This window comes from Mirounga leonina, unplaced genomic scaffold (genome assembly GCF_011800145.1).
Source record: "Mirounga leonina isolate KUSES-001 unplaced genomic scaffold, KU_Mleo_1.0 Mir_167, whole genome shotgun sequence".
NCBI lineage: Eukaryota > Metazoa > Chordata > Mammalia > Carnivora > Phocidae > Mirounga > Mirounga leonina.
The window spans coordinates 1,213,242-1,229,858 of record NW_023270422.1 but is presented as its reverse complement, the minus strand read 5'-3'; the positions used below and the strand labels follow the sequence as shown (position 1 = coordinate 1,229,858).

Below are 16,617 nucleotides of genomic sequence, written 5' to 3'. Positions count from 1 at the left end.
AAAATTTAGAACAAGTGTGAAAATGAGGAAGGAAACCACCCCCCTCCTGGCTCTGAATTTTCTTCTGCATTCGCTATCGAGGCTTCTGTAAGAGTCTGGTGGCCAACAGCCATCCGTAGAGGAAGTTTGTTGGTTACACACGGTGAATTCTGAAGCTCTTTGCAGATTAGGAGGGTGAGGGATGGGGTCAGACTGAGGCAGGGTTGGGTTTTCTTTTAACTAAATCCCATAGTAAGAATGCATTTTACATTGTTAAACTGTGTACATGCATGATGGCACCCTCCCTTTGCCTCCCCGCCACCCTCCCACCAACAAAGATTTACAGAGCACCTACTATATGCCAGTCAGTTCTAGGCACTGGGACACAGCAGTGAACGAAACACATAAAATCCCTGCTCTTATAGAATTTTCATTCTGGTGGAGGAACAGACAATAAAGAGATCAAGTATGTGGCATATTCAATGGGAGTGAGGGACACAAGGGAACAGAGCATGGAAGGAGCAGGGTAGTAGAGTTTTAGCTGGAGAAGACTGAGGAGGTCTCAGGAGTGAAAGCCTGAGAGAAGTGAGGGTAAGCCACGAGACACAGAGGGAGATGCATTCATGCAGAGGCAACAAGGTCGGTCTCTACGCCTGGAATATGCTGGAGTGTTCTACAAATACCCAAAGACCAGCATGACAGATTGAAGGAAGGAGCAGGAAGTGAGTCTAGAGAGGCAAGTGGGGGTGGGGGAGACCACGGAGTCTTGTAGGACACTGTAAGGTCAGAATGAAACAGAAAGGGGCAGAATGTTGCTGAGACCACCAGCAGCACCGGTCTAAATCCAAACCCAAGTCTTTGAGATGACAATAGTGTTGGAAATGACTGGAACCTTGAGTTGAATACGAGAAAGACTGAACTAATCTGAAAGGGATTGATTGAACCAGAAGAAACTGAGATCCATTTAAGGGGTGCAGTTTTGTTTTATTCCATTGGCTGTGTCACACTTCTCTCTGAACCAGTGGGAAATGCCAATTGGCTTAGATCAAGATCTTCTACTTCCCCTCTGCTGGAGGTGGGGTCCAACCCAAAGAGAGTGAGGAAATGATGGTCCCTGTGCTCAGTAGAATAATGGCCCCAAAGATGCCAGCATCCTAACCCCTGGAACACGTGGACATGTTACCTCACAGAAAGGGACTTTGCAGATATGACTGAGTAAAAAGTCTTGAGATGAAGAGATTATCCTGGGTTATCCAGGTGGGCACTGTCATCACAGGGTCTATAAGAGGGAGGCAAGAGGGTCATAGCAAGAGGCAGAGGTGTGGTGTGGAAGCAGAGGTCAGCACCATGTGGTTGCTGGCTGCGGGTCCACCAGCCCAGGCATGCAGGCAGCCTCCAGATGCTGGAGAAGGCAAGACACAGATTCTCCCCTGGAGATCTACATGGATAATGATGCCTAGCACCTACGGTGTTAATTATGAGCCAGCCACGTCCTTCAGCACTCTACATATATTAACTCATTAAATTCAAAGAACAAACTTATGAGGTGGGTTATCAATGCACTCTTTTTAAAATCCACCAGGCGCCACCGTTTTAGGGGCGCCTGGGTGGCTCAGTTGTTAAGCGTCTGCCTTTGGCTCAGGTCATGATCCCGGGGTCCTGGAATCGAGCCCCACATCAGGCTCCCTGCTCCGCAGGAAGTCTGCTTCTCCCTCTCCCACCCTCCCTGCTTGTGTTCCCTCTCTGTCAAAAAATAAATAAAATCTTTAAAAAAAAAAAAAATCCCCGTTTTACAGATGAGGAAACTGAGACACAACCATGTTGAAAGCTGCCCACGATGACAGGGCAAAGCTAGCATTCAAACCCAGGCAGTTTGATTCCAGAGCCCTGAGCCCAGAGGCTGTGCGTCCTCTTCCTGTACCTTCTGGATGTACCTTTTTCACAAGGAGGGGCAGAACCTCATGGGCCTCTGGGCATGATGCCCTGAGAACATAAAACCACTTCCATACTGATCCAGCTAAGAATCCATAATCTGGTGGCGCCTGGGTGGCTCAGTTGGTTAAGCGACTGCCTTCAGCTCAGGTCATGATCCTGGAGTCCTTCGTCGGGCTCCCTGCTCAGCAGGGAGTCTGCTTTTCCCTCTGACCCTCCCCCCTCTCATGCTCTCTCGCTCTCATTCTCTCTCAAATAAATAAAATCTTAAAAAAAATAAAGAATCCATAACCTGAACCTAATCGGGAAAAAATGTCAAAGAAAACCCAAAGACAAATACTCTATTTTAAAAGGTGGAGGCAAGGGATGACTGTATTCTTCAGAAACATCAGTGTAATAAAAGACCAAGGCTAAGAACGGTTTCAGATTAGATCCCAGAGATATGACAAGTAAATGCAACATGTGACCCCAGCCTGGATTTAGTCCCAGAGGGGGAAGGCTATAAATGACACTGGATGGATGTGGACAATGGATTTGGGAAAAAAGTATTCTATCAGTGTTCAATGTACTCAAGTTGACAACTGTCCTATGACTATGCAAGAGAAGAGCCTTACTCTTAGGGACTACACACTGAAAGGGTTAGGGGTAATATATGCATGCCATATGCCACCTGTAACTTAAGGCTTGGTTTCAAGAGAAAGTAAATCATGGGTATATAGGCACATTTGTGAATGCACATATATGTGTATACATGTATGCCATACATCGGGAATGCATAGCATGTGCACATATAAAATGTGTATGTACTCGTGTGGGGAGAGCGCAAATATTGAAGGAAATGGGGCAAAATGCCAACAATTGATGAATCTGCCTGAAGGGTGTATTGGGAGGTTTTCGAACTATGCGACAATTTCAAAAATTGTTTCCAGATAAGAAGTGAATTCAATTAATTGCTAATTGGTTTACAAAAGCATACATGTCTTGATACTATTAATATATATTTACACTAAATATAACATTGTATATATTTAATACTCACTGAGACATTTGAAAAGCTATTCAAAAGTTGTCTCTGGGGAGTGGGATCCTAATGTTTTTTTCTACCATATATTTTTCTAGAATTTCCAAGCTTCCTTAATCAATGTTACCTTCATATTCAGAGAAAAGAAACCCAAAAAACAAATGCACATCACACTTAATGCCCACAGGCTGCTTACCTACAAGAATAGCTTCCTTCTTTACATTTTGAAGTGGTTTTACATTTTCTAACTCAAGATCATCCATTACCATCAAGCAGCTATTAAAACTTAACAAATTCTTGACATATCTTTTCAATATAGGATTAAAGGACAGAGTAAAAATGCATTTTCAATGTTTATTATGTACCAGAAATTACACTAGGTTCTTTAAAATGTCTTACAGTCCTCCCCACAATCCTACAAGGTTACAAGAGGAATGTGAAAATCGGACAACATCACTGGCAACAAGGCTGCACTTTGGAGAGGTTCCATCATTTTGTTCAAAAGCACACATCCTGTCAAGGGCAGAGCAGAGATCCAAATCCAAGTTTGTCTATCCTCGGAAACCCAGTTTCTCCTGCTCCTCTCTACAGGTGCTCGATAAAAGGCATGTATACGGCCAGCTATGCTTTCAACTGCAGAACTGGTTAATAACTTCAAAAATAAAATTCCAAGTCAAATACCCACTGGGTATCTCGCTTTAATTTTTAACCCAAATCATCAGACAACTGCCCAATTTTCCACCTCATGTGTATAGAAACAGTAATGGCTAACATTTGCTGAGCTTTGTGCCACACTGCTCCAGGAGCTGCCCCTCTTCAATCCCCTTCGCACCCAGTGACGTAGGCATGGTGAGTATCCTTAGAGACAGCTGAGGCAGAGAAATAAAAAGCCCAAGGTCGTAACTAGGAAAGTGACCAAATCAAAATTATAACCTTTGCAGCATCACTCCAGACCCCATGCTCCTAACCACTTTGATAGGCTTCCTTCCCAAGCTACTCATGCTTAATATTTCAAATTATAATGCTATAAATACCATTTACAAAGCTATCAATCTAGATTAACTGGTTGAAAGGTCAGCTATAAAGTCTGAATTCCGAATTACCTGAATTTCTGAAGCCTTACTGCAGCCACACCCTACCCTCTAACCACTAGTGCAGTGTATAAGCTGTAAGTTTATTTGCCAAGATTTTCAAAAGCAGAAACAATTTATTTTATACTTCTAATAGAGTGACCAAGACCAAAGTAAGCTTTTAATTGAATGAATGTCATGAAGGCAGTTTCACAGTATCATTCCCCTTTTTCAAAGGCAGTATGGCATGGTGAGGGGCCCAAGCTCGGGAAATAGACTTGGCTTTACCACAAAATGGACAAGTTCATTTCTCCAAGTTCTTCTCTTGGAGATTATTAAATAAATAAAACAAATAAAAGATTATTCCAAAGAGGAGATGGGGTAAAGTACCTAACATACATTAGATACTCCATAAAAACAGTTTTTACTGTTCCTCAAGCTTTATGCCTATGTTTCAATTGACCATATTTAGGGCATTCTGGGCCCAATCACCTGTTGACTAGGTACAAGTGTCTAAGTCTTCTTTTGTCCCCTGACAATAGGATTCCCACCCCACCCCTGCAGATCCCACTGTACATCCCACCACAACTCCCACCAGTGTGCAGGACAGGGGAAGTACTCAGTATTACGTGGTATCTAAACCAAGAGTCCCATATTCAGATGAATACTGATTGCACAGGTCACTAGTAAGTGAAACAGTATGAAACAAGTAATGATGGGAACTGGAGATAAAACTACTTGGTTCCAGCAAATTACTGGGTAACACAAGTCCTGGGCTCCAAATCTTTGATTTTTGAAAAGTAGGAATTGCAGATTTTTATGGGACATTTTTCTGTTTGAAGAATGTGCACAAGAAACCACCTCCATACCAACACTCATGTGCACGTATGCGGTCTGCAAGCACACATGGGAACGCATGAACAGCAAAGATGCAGTCACATGATCCCACATGGGTACTTGAGCACCTCCTATCTTCCCTCAGACTTGTCTTCCTTACTACTAAACCTATGTGTGCAAATGGACATACACACAGTCACACACAGCAGGTGGCTGTTAGGGCTGTGCTCTGGCCAGCCTTCATACCACAGTCCCAGAACCACCACCATGAAAGAAACGGCTTCAGAGCTGTGGCAAGGCCTTGGGTGGGTTTTGGGGTCATAATTTCAATTGTAGCATCAGCAGGAACAGAGAACATCGCTACAACAGATCCAAGCTGATAGAGCAGAGGAGGAAATGGTGTGTTCGTTCACTGAACACATATACACAAAGGATATACTACTTCAAAGTGTGGGCACTTCCAAATAAGAAATTTTAGGTGAGGGCAGAGCTAGAGAAGTAGTATTCTGAGTAAAAAACACTTAAGTCACATTTTAAAACATGCAAACTACACTATATAACTGATTATTACATGTGTAGTAAAATCTTACACATGGACAAGAATGATACACACTTCAGGCTAGTGGTGTGACCAAGGAAAATATGCTCAGAGAAGGGTATAAAGGAGATTTCAGTTATTTTTCATGACTTACTCCTTAAAAGAAACCAAAAGACCTAAATAAAAAATAAAACCTGGGGAAAACTTTGTAATAAAAACAATAAAATCAGAACAAATGAGCAAAGACAACACCATTCTGCAGCCACAACTGCCCCTCCCATCCCCACACTACTATGACATGGGGACAAATTAGGCAAACATAAAATCTCATTATCTACTGGCATCTGCAATATACCTTTCTGGAGTTAAGAGATCAAGTATTGGATGGAAAGGATTACTTACATATTTGAGTAAGTGTTGGAAACATTTATACCATTTTCTACCTCAACTAAATGCACAGATGTTACAAGACTTGTTCTCAGTAATAGGAGTCGTCCCCTCTTATCACATCGCTATGCAAACATTATAATGAACACACAAGTTTTAAGCACTCGCAGTGTATATTCCAATATACTTATCTCCCTGAAATTCCCATTCCACCCACGACTTCTTTTACAAAGAAACCACTTTGCCCAATTAATGTTAAAATTCTTAAGCTTATTTCCTCATCACAGTGTAAAATCTTGCTAAGAAATCATTTCTTAAAACATATATAATGAAATCCCCCAACTGACAAATTCCATGGGAGTCTCAAAGTGCAAGAGCATTTTTCCCTTGGGGAGATAATTCACTTATTTGATACATTAAATATGATCAGTAAACTTTTAAAAGAAAATCTATTGTTAAGTTTTATTTAGTAATCTCTACACCCCACGTGGGGCTCAAACTCATGACTCCAGGACCAAGAGTCAAACACTCTTCCGACTGAGCCAGCCAGGCACCTCTAAACGAAAATCTAAATTTTATTTCAATATCATAAAACTTGCTTGATAGTAAACAAAAAGCATCCAAATACTTTGCAACAAAATTTTCCTTTGATTCTCACAAGTTTTAGTTGAATTTCTCAAGTGAAATTATTTTCCTAAATTTAATTCAAAGTAGCATGATACACACCGTCATATATTTACCTACATATTACACATTTAAGGATATACTTTCAATTAAAATAGCACAGAAAGAGCAAGTTTGCCCCCCCCCAAAAAAAACTGTATTAACACCTTTATATAACTCCTAACAAACCTCTACTTCCTAAAACATGCAACATACTAAAATAAGGAATTCTTATTGCTCAGGTAATGCAAAATAGATTTCAGTCACTTGCAATTGCAACACACTTCTTAGAACTTAGGTATCAGTAACTTCTCACCCTCAAAAAAATTTGGATTTTCCTCAAGACTCTTAAATATCTGTATTACTTGACACCCTTTGTTCCTTGTAGAACAGCATCAAGAATTTATACCACAATTTATCAAAATTCAGATACTGAAATAATGGTTAATCTTTTTTTTTTTTAAATAATGCTTAAATCTTAAAGGACCATATAGAAGAGTGAAGTCATACTGTTCTCCAGCCTTGGTTACATAAACTATAAATTCTATAGCCTCCTTCTTTAATGCATTAATTGTTTAGTAACGTTCCTATTGATTTTGTTCACAAGTTGAGATTGTTAATGGGCAGATGTTTTCTCTGCACTTCTTTGGGAGATAAAGGCAAGAAAAAAAAGTCTTTGAATATTTAAGATCAAACGTTTTCATAAAGAAATGTTACGTACAGCCTTTAGAAAGGGATCAAAGGCATTACATAATTACCATATGAATTTTCTGTGGAGACAATATTGGACTTGGACCAGGGTGCAAGTCCTTCCCTTTCTTTCTAAATTACAATGGTTAAAAGCATGGGCTCTAGGACCAGACCGTCGGGATCGAACTCCTGCCCTGTTAAAGCTGTGTAAACCTCTCTGTAAACTTGTCTGCCCCAGCACACAATGGAGATAAGAACAGTGCCGACTTCATAGAATCTGAGTGAGGATTTAATGAGTTGACATAAAATACCTGGCACTTATTCATAAGCACCTTGAAAACCATCTCATACTTTGAGAAATATAGGACAGGCAGAATCAATTTCTTAGTGAGTAAAGATAATCACTTGGGTTATCAGCAAAGTGGAATTAAAACTGAATCCCATAGAATTTCTCAAATCTTTGCAGACAGCCCACATGTATTTACAAAACATTTGCTGGCATTTTACAATCCTAACTTTGTACTACCAAAACAGCTCTCCCTTTAAGCAATACCTAAAGGCGACTCCTCCAATTTTTTTTTTTTTTTTTTTTTTTAAAGAAAAGTGGGATGGGAGGGGCAGAGGGAGAGAGAGAACAAGCAAGCTCCACGCCCAGCACGGAACCCCATGCAGGGCTAATCTCGCAACCCTGAGATCATGACCTGAGCCCAAATCAAGAGTTGGACACTACATCAAAAACTAATGATGTACTGTATGGTGACTAATAAAAAAAAAAAAAATTATTTAAAAAGAAAAAGAGTTGGGACACTTAACTGAGCCACCCAGACCCCCTGCAACTTAAGATTAATATACAAAGAATCCTGAAAATACAATTGCCCTATATTGCAAGACTTAAATCTTACTTAAACATAATTTGTATCTGGCTTTGGCATTTAAAAGCTTATGAAACAGTTGTCTGGCTGCAAATTAAAATGACTGGAGCTTAAAACAGATGACCATGCCAAGTCTTCACTACCAACCAATTAAGCCAGTATTTCTGGAGGTGTTGTTCAAGCATCAGTATCTTTATTTTTTTAAGCTCCTCACATGAGTTAATGTACTACTGTAGTTGAATACCAATGCTAAAAACAGAGTAGTTCTTAATAGTTCCCTGCACCTCCTTTCAAGATGGGGGTTATATACCTCTTACACTGTTGGTGGGAATGCAAACTGCCCCAGCCACTCTGGAGGTTCCTCAAACTTAAAGACAGGACTACCCTACAACCCAGCAACTGCACTACTAGGTATTCACCCAAAGAATACAAAAATACCGATTCAAAGGGGTACATGCACCCAGATGTCTACACCATTATCAATAACCCAAACTATGGGAAGAGCCCAAACGTCCATCAACTGATGAACGAATAAAGATGTGGGGCGTATGTGTGCGTGTATATATATGTACATATGTATGTAATATATATACATATACTACATTACACACACACACACACACAAATGGAATATTACTCAGCCATCAAAAAGAATGAAATCTTGTATTTGCAATGATGTTAATGGAGCTAGTGTATTATGCTAAGCGAAGTAAGTCAAGAGAAAGACAAATACGATTTCACTCATGTGAAATTTAAGAAACAACAGATGAACACATGGGAAGGGAGAAAAGAAAACAAAGGAGAGGGAAGCAAACCGTAAGACTCTCAATGATAGCAAACAAAGGGTTGATGGAGGTGGGTGGGGAATGGCCTAAATGGGTGACAGGCATTAAGCGCACTTATGATGAGCACTGGGCACTACGTATATTTAAGTGATGAATTACTAAATTCTTCTACTGAATAATATGCTATATATTAACTAGAATCTAAATAAAAATGTGAAAAGAAAAAGAAAAGATGGGTGTTATGTAAAGGAGCAACTGGAAAACAAGAAACAGAGTTCTAAAAAGGAATGAGGTAATTAGGAGGATGTGCTTAACCAGAAGGGGAACTACCTGACCAATCAAGCTTTCTGTTATACATAAAACGTTCATAACCTTATGGTCAAGAAAGTGATTGTAAACATAAAGCAATCTGGCAACCACTTCTACTTGGTTTTCAATGTATCACAGAGAAATGATTAAGTGAAAAATACAGGATACAAAGTTGTATGTACAATTATGCTTAAAAAGCATTAATATTATAGGGAAATAAATCAAATGTTCATACAAACTGATACTGCTGGATGGCATGATTTGCCATTACTTTTTATCTTTTTATAATTTTTTTCCAAATTCCCTAAAATGAACATATTATTATTGTTCAAGAAATGAGGAAGATAAACTTTCCTTTCCTTTAAAGATGAATGTTCAAACTTCTTCACACCAATGCCCATCAGGCTGAGCATTCCCAAGAGGCCACACTGTTCCTGCACAGAACCCTCCAGAAGCATGGCTTCTAACAATGGGCTATCAAATGTGGAACTGAAATACCCAGCTGTTCCCACTTCCCATGAAAAAGTACTTTACAGGGGGCGCCTGGATGGCTCAGATGGTTAAGTGTCTGCCTTCGGCTCAGGTCGATCCCAGGGTCCTGGGATCAAGTCCCGTGTTGGGCTCCCTGCTCAGCGGGGAGTCTGCGTCTCCCTCTCCCTGCCGCTCCTCCTGCTTGTACTCTCTTGCTGTCTCTGTCAAATAAATAAATAAAATCTTAAAAAAAAAAAAAAAGAAAGAAAGAAAAGTACTTTAAATCTAGGTCACTAAGCAAAAGACTATCTGCATCAGAACTCAAGTACTAGTGAGTGACCAATTACTACTACTTAACATAAACACACAAACCATCATAATCTGTTGAAATCAAATTCCTTTTTTTGCTTCTTGGAAAGGAAAATGACACTTCACATTTTTAAACAGTTTATTTATTCGCGCAATAGTTTGATTTCCTCTGAAAGCTAGAAAATAAAGATAATTTATTTACCTTATTTTGTTGTTTTTCCATACGGTAAACATTGATCTTTCCCTAACTTCATAAAGGTGAATTTTTTAAAAAATCTATGCACACACCAAAATCACTGAATAGGAATGTGCAAAGCTCTAGGAAAAACTCACTTAAATGTTTTTAAAGTGGCAGAAGATCACAATTTGGGGATATACCCTATTAAGAACTCTTTTTTAAATCTTATTGATAAAACTTGTTTTCAAAGTGGTGATTTTGAAAGATTTAAAATCCAAAAATAATCCCCACAGCAGATAATCTCAATTTTAGGAGAACTTCTGAACTAAGATACTTGGGAGAAAGTAAAAATATTTTCTTTGACCAGAACTTTTGAATTTGATACATACTTTTTTCCAAGTGTCACTTCTTTTTTTAAAGGTAAGAAACCACACACTCAGAATACAATTCTTAAATTTGTTTCTTGTAAGCACAAGAATGGGCAAAGTTAAGGTACATTAGTTATAGAATGAAATAAAGTAGTGCATTTAGCGTCACATATGAACTTAAGGCCTTAGTTACTTGATTGTGATTTCAGTATTAGCAACAGTATATTTCCCTCATGCTTACATACACAAGTAAGCAGGCAGACAAAGCAAAAATTTCTAAACATGTAAGGAATGAAGATAATTTAATCTATATATTATCAGTCAATTAATACAGTTGGACTCTTTCAAAGTAACCGCTGGTAGTAAAATAATCTGACCACATTTGATACAGCAATTAAAAGAATAGAAATTAGGTCTCCTATACAATCAGAGCATCTCCCAATGTGTAAAGCAGTTAAAAAGCCCATTATTTTGCAGATACTGCCCAGACTACAACCTACTCCCAAACTAACCTTTGCATAATGCATTTTGTAAAATGCCTATCTAAAAATACATTGTATTTCATAGTATTTATTACCAATATGGGGGGGGAGGGAGATTTCTAACCTAAACACTAAAGCCAAACATACATGAGACTATTCAACAGTAGCCTGTAATACAATCTTAGGATACGAAATTTCACATACATTTATTAAATAGCATCTTATGTTCATAATTTCAGTCATGTCAAATTAGGACAAATTTTTTTTCTATGAAGTTACCAGAAAAGACACTAAGCTAGAGTCAGGAGAGCAGATTTTCTAGTTCCAGCTCTGCCTCTACCTACCTGTGATACGCAGGACAAGTTCCCTTAAATTCTCAGAAAGGCCTCAGATTCCTCAACTATAAAACAAAGGGGCTGAAATAAATGAGTTCTAAGGAGCATTCCCATAAAACGGGATTTTGCTAAACTCTTGAGAACTCAAATTTTCAAAAAATTATAGCCATGAAATATCAAGCTTGATACTTATCACCAATAATGCTGATTTATATAGAGAGCTTTAAGCCAAGGAATTAATGATTCTGCATTTATGGGACAAAATGCAAGATGTTTTTTCCACATGCTTTTCCAGTTATCAGAAAGGGAGGGAAATTTTACAATGACTGTAAAGCATTGGAACAATAGTGAAAACATTACCTGTAACAGCATGCTAGTAATGGATAGGCATTACTTGCTTGCTTTTAGTAACTTTTGCACACAAGGCAAAAGGTTTTATAAGATACCAAAGAGCACAATAACACACTACATGTGGCCTGACAAATTCAAAACATACTTGAAATGAGAAGGCAACCAAAATACTTTAGGGGAACATTTCACTCGTTTATAAAATGTATACAGAAACTTGGGCTTAACACACTTCACTGCACCACATCAAGTCCCAAAGTCTAGTTTCCCTTTCAAAAAGAAGTGCATCTTTTACAAAATTAACACCTATTTTCAGGAATCAAGAATCACTTGTATTGGACTGCACTTAGTAGAAAAACAATATATTGTCTCTGGTTCCAAACTTTTCTATGCTAATACAAGTGAAATAAATGAAGATATAAGACTAACTGCCAAGAATTAGACCCTAAAATGCGTATTTATACTGAAAATGTGTTTCACATTAACAGGAAGATTTGCAAAGGATAAAAAGTCATTTTCCAAAGAAAATTTCCAAGACTTACTTAGTAATTCCAAATTTCCATAACAGAAATTTACTTTGAATGTCAGATTGGACAGGAAAAACACCTACTTTTAAACTACTATTATGAAATGTTCTAAAATAAAAGGAGTTCTTAGGCTGGTTAAAAAGCACTGGACTAGAACCAAGGAAAATTAGTCTTCCTTGTGAAGATACTAGAAGAACTTGTTAAGAATGGGGAACTCAAACGCAACAGAGCCACAAGGCATACATATAAACGGAAATATTATAGTCTTTTTATTCTCATGGGATTTCCTTATTTTATATTATCTTGAAGACAAAGGGATTGTGATCTTCCAAAATACCAAAAGTAGCTTAAAATTTTATCAATCCCTTTCCTTAATAGAATGAGGACTCTTAACTACAAATATTGTAATATCTGAAAGGGTTTCAATGCAAGATAAAATTAAGCATCATAAATTTCCAATTACCATACAATGGACTCCATGGTATCCCCGCCTAATGACACGACACACAAACAAGCTATCGAGCAAGAATCTGTTAACAGTTTTATTTTTTTTTTTATGTTAAATACCATGGGACAGGATTGTAAGGATGAAAAACTCAGTCAACAACTGCCTCACAAGGGATAAGAAAAATTCTGCCATGATATTAGCAAAGGTAAAGGAGAAAATTTACACTGTAAGAGGCACCATTTCCCCACAGAATACCTCTTGGCATTTCCTGAATGAGTGGGATTAGCAATCTAAATAAATCATATTTCAAGAGGTAACAGCAACAGATAAAATTTAAAGGGATTATTAAAATAACATTTACAAGACTCTGAACAATTCTTGAACTCTTATTAAAACCACAAAGAAAGAACAATTCTTTATTTATGAATTTCATAAAGGACTGAATGTGCAACTGACATCTGCTAGTGATGATCTGGTAATATACAATTTGTCCAGGAGCCGAACAGTTTGTTTTATTGTGTTTTCTAACCGTAAGAGATCATTAAAGGCAAAGCCTATATGACGCTGTACACACAAAAAAAATGGTCACCGTGGGCCATACTACCAATGAAATGGTAGGTAAACAAATCTTTTTCTGGTCAAGAGAAAAAAAAAGAAATAGCACTCTGCATGCTTCACTCTACAAGATGAACTTCCCTAGAAAGAACCCGATGAAAATGGCTGCAATTACGACAAGAAGGGAAGGCAGAGGACTGGCGACATTATCTCTGAAGGATGCAGCTGAGGTTGATCCAGGTTTATCCGAATGTGCTACCTTTCTGAGCCTTAAGCCTTCATCCTGAAAAAAATATATGCACAAAGAGGTTTTAAAAACAAATATGCATCCAGTACAACTGCCAAGTTACACATCTATGGCCAGAAAGCAGATCAGTGTGCATGTGGCTACAATGGGAGTAGGGACTAACTGCTACCCAGCATTAAGAAGACTTTCTAGGGGCGCCTGGGTGGCTCAGTCATTTTAAGCGTCTGCCTTCGGCTCGGGTCATGATCCCAGAGTCCTGGGATTGAGTCCCACACCGGGCTCCCTGTTCAGCGGGAAGCCTGCTTTACCTCTCCCACTCCCCTTGCTTGTGTTTCTTCTCTCACTGCGTCTCTCTCTGTCAAATAAATAAATAAAATCTTTAAAAAAAAAAAAAAAGACTCTAGGGTGATGGAAACATTCTAACACTGGAGTCTAGTAATGGCTGCACAAGTCTACACATTTACTAAAAATGACTGAATTGTACACTCACAATGGGTGCCTTAGTGGAATATAAATTACACCTCAATAATGCCGATTTTAAAAACTAGAACTGAAAAAATGTACTCCTAAAAAAGTGAAAAATCAGATACTGCTGTATTTATGCAGAAGGAAAAAACCACCATTAAAATCTATTAATACAAGTAAGGAAAAGTTCTGTGCATGCACGTATTTCCGTGGTGGCCCTCGGTATTTTTACACGGGTTACCAAAGACCACCAGGAGCAAAGCTGTGGTCTGACAGGTTTACAGACACACTGCAACCAGGGTACCCACACAGCAGAGACACAGGGAGTATCTGGCCGAAGGAAAAGGAATTTTACAGGATTTGGAGAAAGGGGAAATTTCCGGATAAAATTTAAGTAGCAAGTATTTTGATAAGTTCAAAGCAGGAGGTTCATGTGTAGAAGGGTCAGCACTGGGTCTTGACTGCCAAGGAGACGCTGAATCCTGCTTCTTCAGGAACAACAAACTACAACAGCTATGGAATGTTGTATACAGAACCGCCCCCCCACCCCCATTTGCGGCTATGCCACTGGACTGGAAAGGGAGGCTGCTTCTCTTGTCAAAGTGACTCAGATCCTCTAGACAAGAGTGAGCTGCTTGGTTCTTACCGGTATGATTTTACACAGCAAAGTTTTTGACAGTATGATTTTAGGGGACAAGGTTTCTCAGTAAGAAAGCAATAGTCACTCAAAATAGGAGGTTGTTATCACACTTTATCAGCCACAGAGTGACCTTGGGAAAAATACTGATACCTAGGCAACTGGCTTTATCTGTGTCCATCATCCCAACCAGATGAATGACAGGGCAGATTTTTACTTCCTTAGTGCAACCATTTTTATTTTCTCACACTGATTCCTCTAGTATGCTTACTAATGCCAAATGAAGAAATAGTCCACCTCAGGTCATACTATTTGCAATTACTGGAATTTCTGAGGGTTGGTGGGGTTTTTTAGTCTTATGTTCATTAGTCCTGTGTGAGAAAAAATTATTCTCAATCCCATCAAGAACTTCAAACAATCCTCCTAGTGATTCTGATTTACCAGGCCTGGGGAGGACCTGTATTTTTAAAAAGCTCACTAGGAGATTCAGATGCACAGCCTGGATTAAGAACCGACTAGAGGAATAAAAAGGAACAGTGACAAATTATGATGGGTCTTATGTATGAAATGTTAAAAAAAAAAGGGCCTGAAATTGATTCTACAAGCCAGTGGTCTTCAAGGTTCTTTTATCTTTTAAACAGCAGAACATGTTTTCAAATAACATCTCCTACAAAACATCAGCCAATAAATAAAAAGGAGAGACCAGCACCCAAATCTCACCTCTCTCCCTGTCCACTCTTCCTATTTTCCACCCTTGCCCTACTTATATCATTCCTACCATTTCCACTTCTCCCCTCCTGCCAAGAGACAAACAGTGGCTTTTTGAACAAATGTAATGAGCATGCTAAGGAGCCCATCTTTCATCAAAGAACAGAACTGTGCCATTGAAGTCACAGCAGATAAAGTAAAGGTAACAAAAACAGCATTCTTAAAAATCTATGGTGTGTGGATATAGGTGTGAAATGAATATAATCTTTCCACTATCCCAAGAGGTGCTGGGGGCCTCTGAGGGGTACTGTGAAATAGGAAGAGATAAACAATTATTTCAGCACAGATTAAGATACAGTGCCTCTGATTCAGAGTATACATAGTTCTTACATACATTTAACAGATGGAAGAATCAAAGATTAAGTCCCTCAATTTGGCTTATTTACATATGTACATTTTTGTATCATCTACTTTGATGGCAATTTAAAGGTATTCAGGTCTTGAAATAATTACTTGTCAAAGGCAAATTGATACACCCACACATATTCAAATTAGTCCTCATTCACCAGTTCATCCATTTTATTCATCCAAATATATGAATGACTACTATACGCATGTGCTATGAATGCAAAGATGAATGAGCACAGGTCCCTGCCCCCAAAGAACTACCGCCCACTAGAGGGAGAAAGACCTCCAACAAACAGGAGCAGTAAGATGACCGAGGTTTCATGGAAACAAAGGAGATAGCATTCCAAACCGTATTTCTTTTCTTCTGGGAGGAGAAGTCCTAGAAAAGGTTATACTGAAAAGATGACAAGAACCAAGGACCAAGAGATAATCACGCATGTATAATGTGCTTATAAGGGTAGGGATGGGATTTCAGGGTGATCCAGTCAGAAGGAAGAACGCAAGCTAAAGCAAAAAAGAGATCATTAACGGAGAGGACTCTTCAGGATACTCTAGTCCAACACTGTCCAATATAAATATAAGCTTCAACTGTGAGCCACCTACGTACTTTTAAATTTTCTAATAGCACATTAAAAAGGTAAAAAGAAAAGGGTAAAATTAATTGTTAATAATAAAATTCAATCCAATATAACCAAAATATTATTTCATTATGTAATAATACAAAAAAGAGGTATTTTTTTGTACTAAGTCTAAGAAATCAGTGTTCTACACTCAAAACACATCTCACTTCAAACTAACCACATTTCAAGTGCTCAACAGCCACATATGTCCCTACTATATATGGGACAGCACCATTTGAGGCAATTCTATGACTAGGGCACAGAATGTAAAGGCTGCTACAAACAAGAGAGGAAGCCAGCAATGCCACAGGCCAGATCACAAATAACTAGGGCATCTACTAGGAAAAGAACCTGCAGGCAATGAGAAGCCTTGGTAAAACTAGAGAGGCAAGAGTGGGGAGCAAAGGCTAAGACATAATCAAATTAGG

At 38.6% G+C, this 16,617-nt stretch overlaps 1 protein-coding gene across 2 annotated transcripts in view; it reads right to left on the bottom strand.

The window, feature by feature from the left end:
- Positions 1–10,466: 10,466 nt before the first annotated feature.
- Positions 10,467–16,617, bottom strand: part of VAPA (VAMP associated protein A) — a 49,476-nt gene continuing 43,325 nt past the window's right edge. Inside the window, exon 7 of one of the 2 annotated variants that reach the window (XM_035013809.1) lies at positions 10,467–13,387. In XM_035013809.1, coding sequence (XP_034869700.1) covers positions 13,229–13,387 — 159 coding nt within the window. In that variant the 3' untranslated portion in view covers positions 10,467–13,228. The remainder of the gene's footprint in view (positions 13,388–16,617) is intronic. The other variant, XM_035013810.1, reaches the window with a different exon arrangement.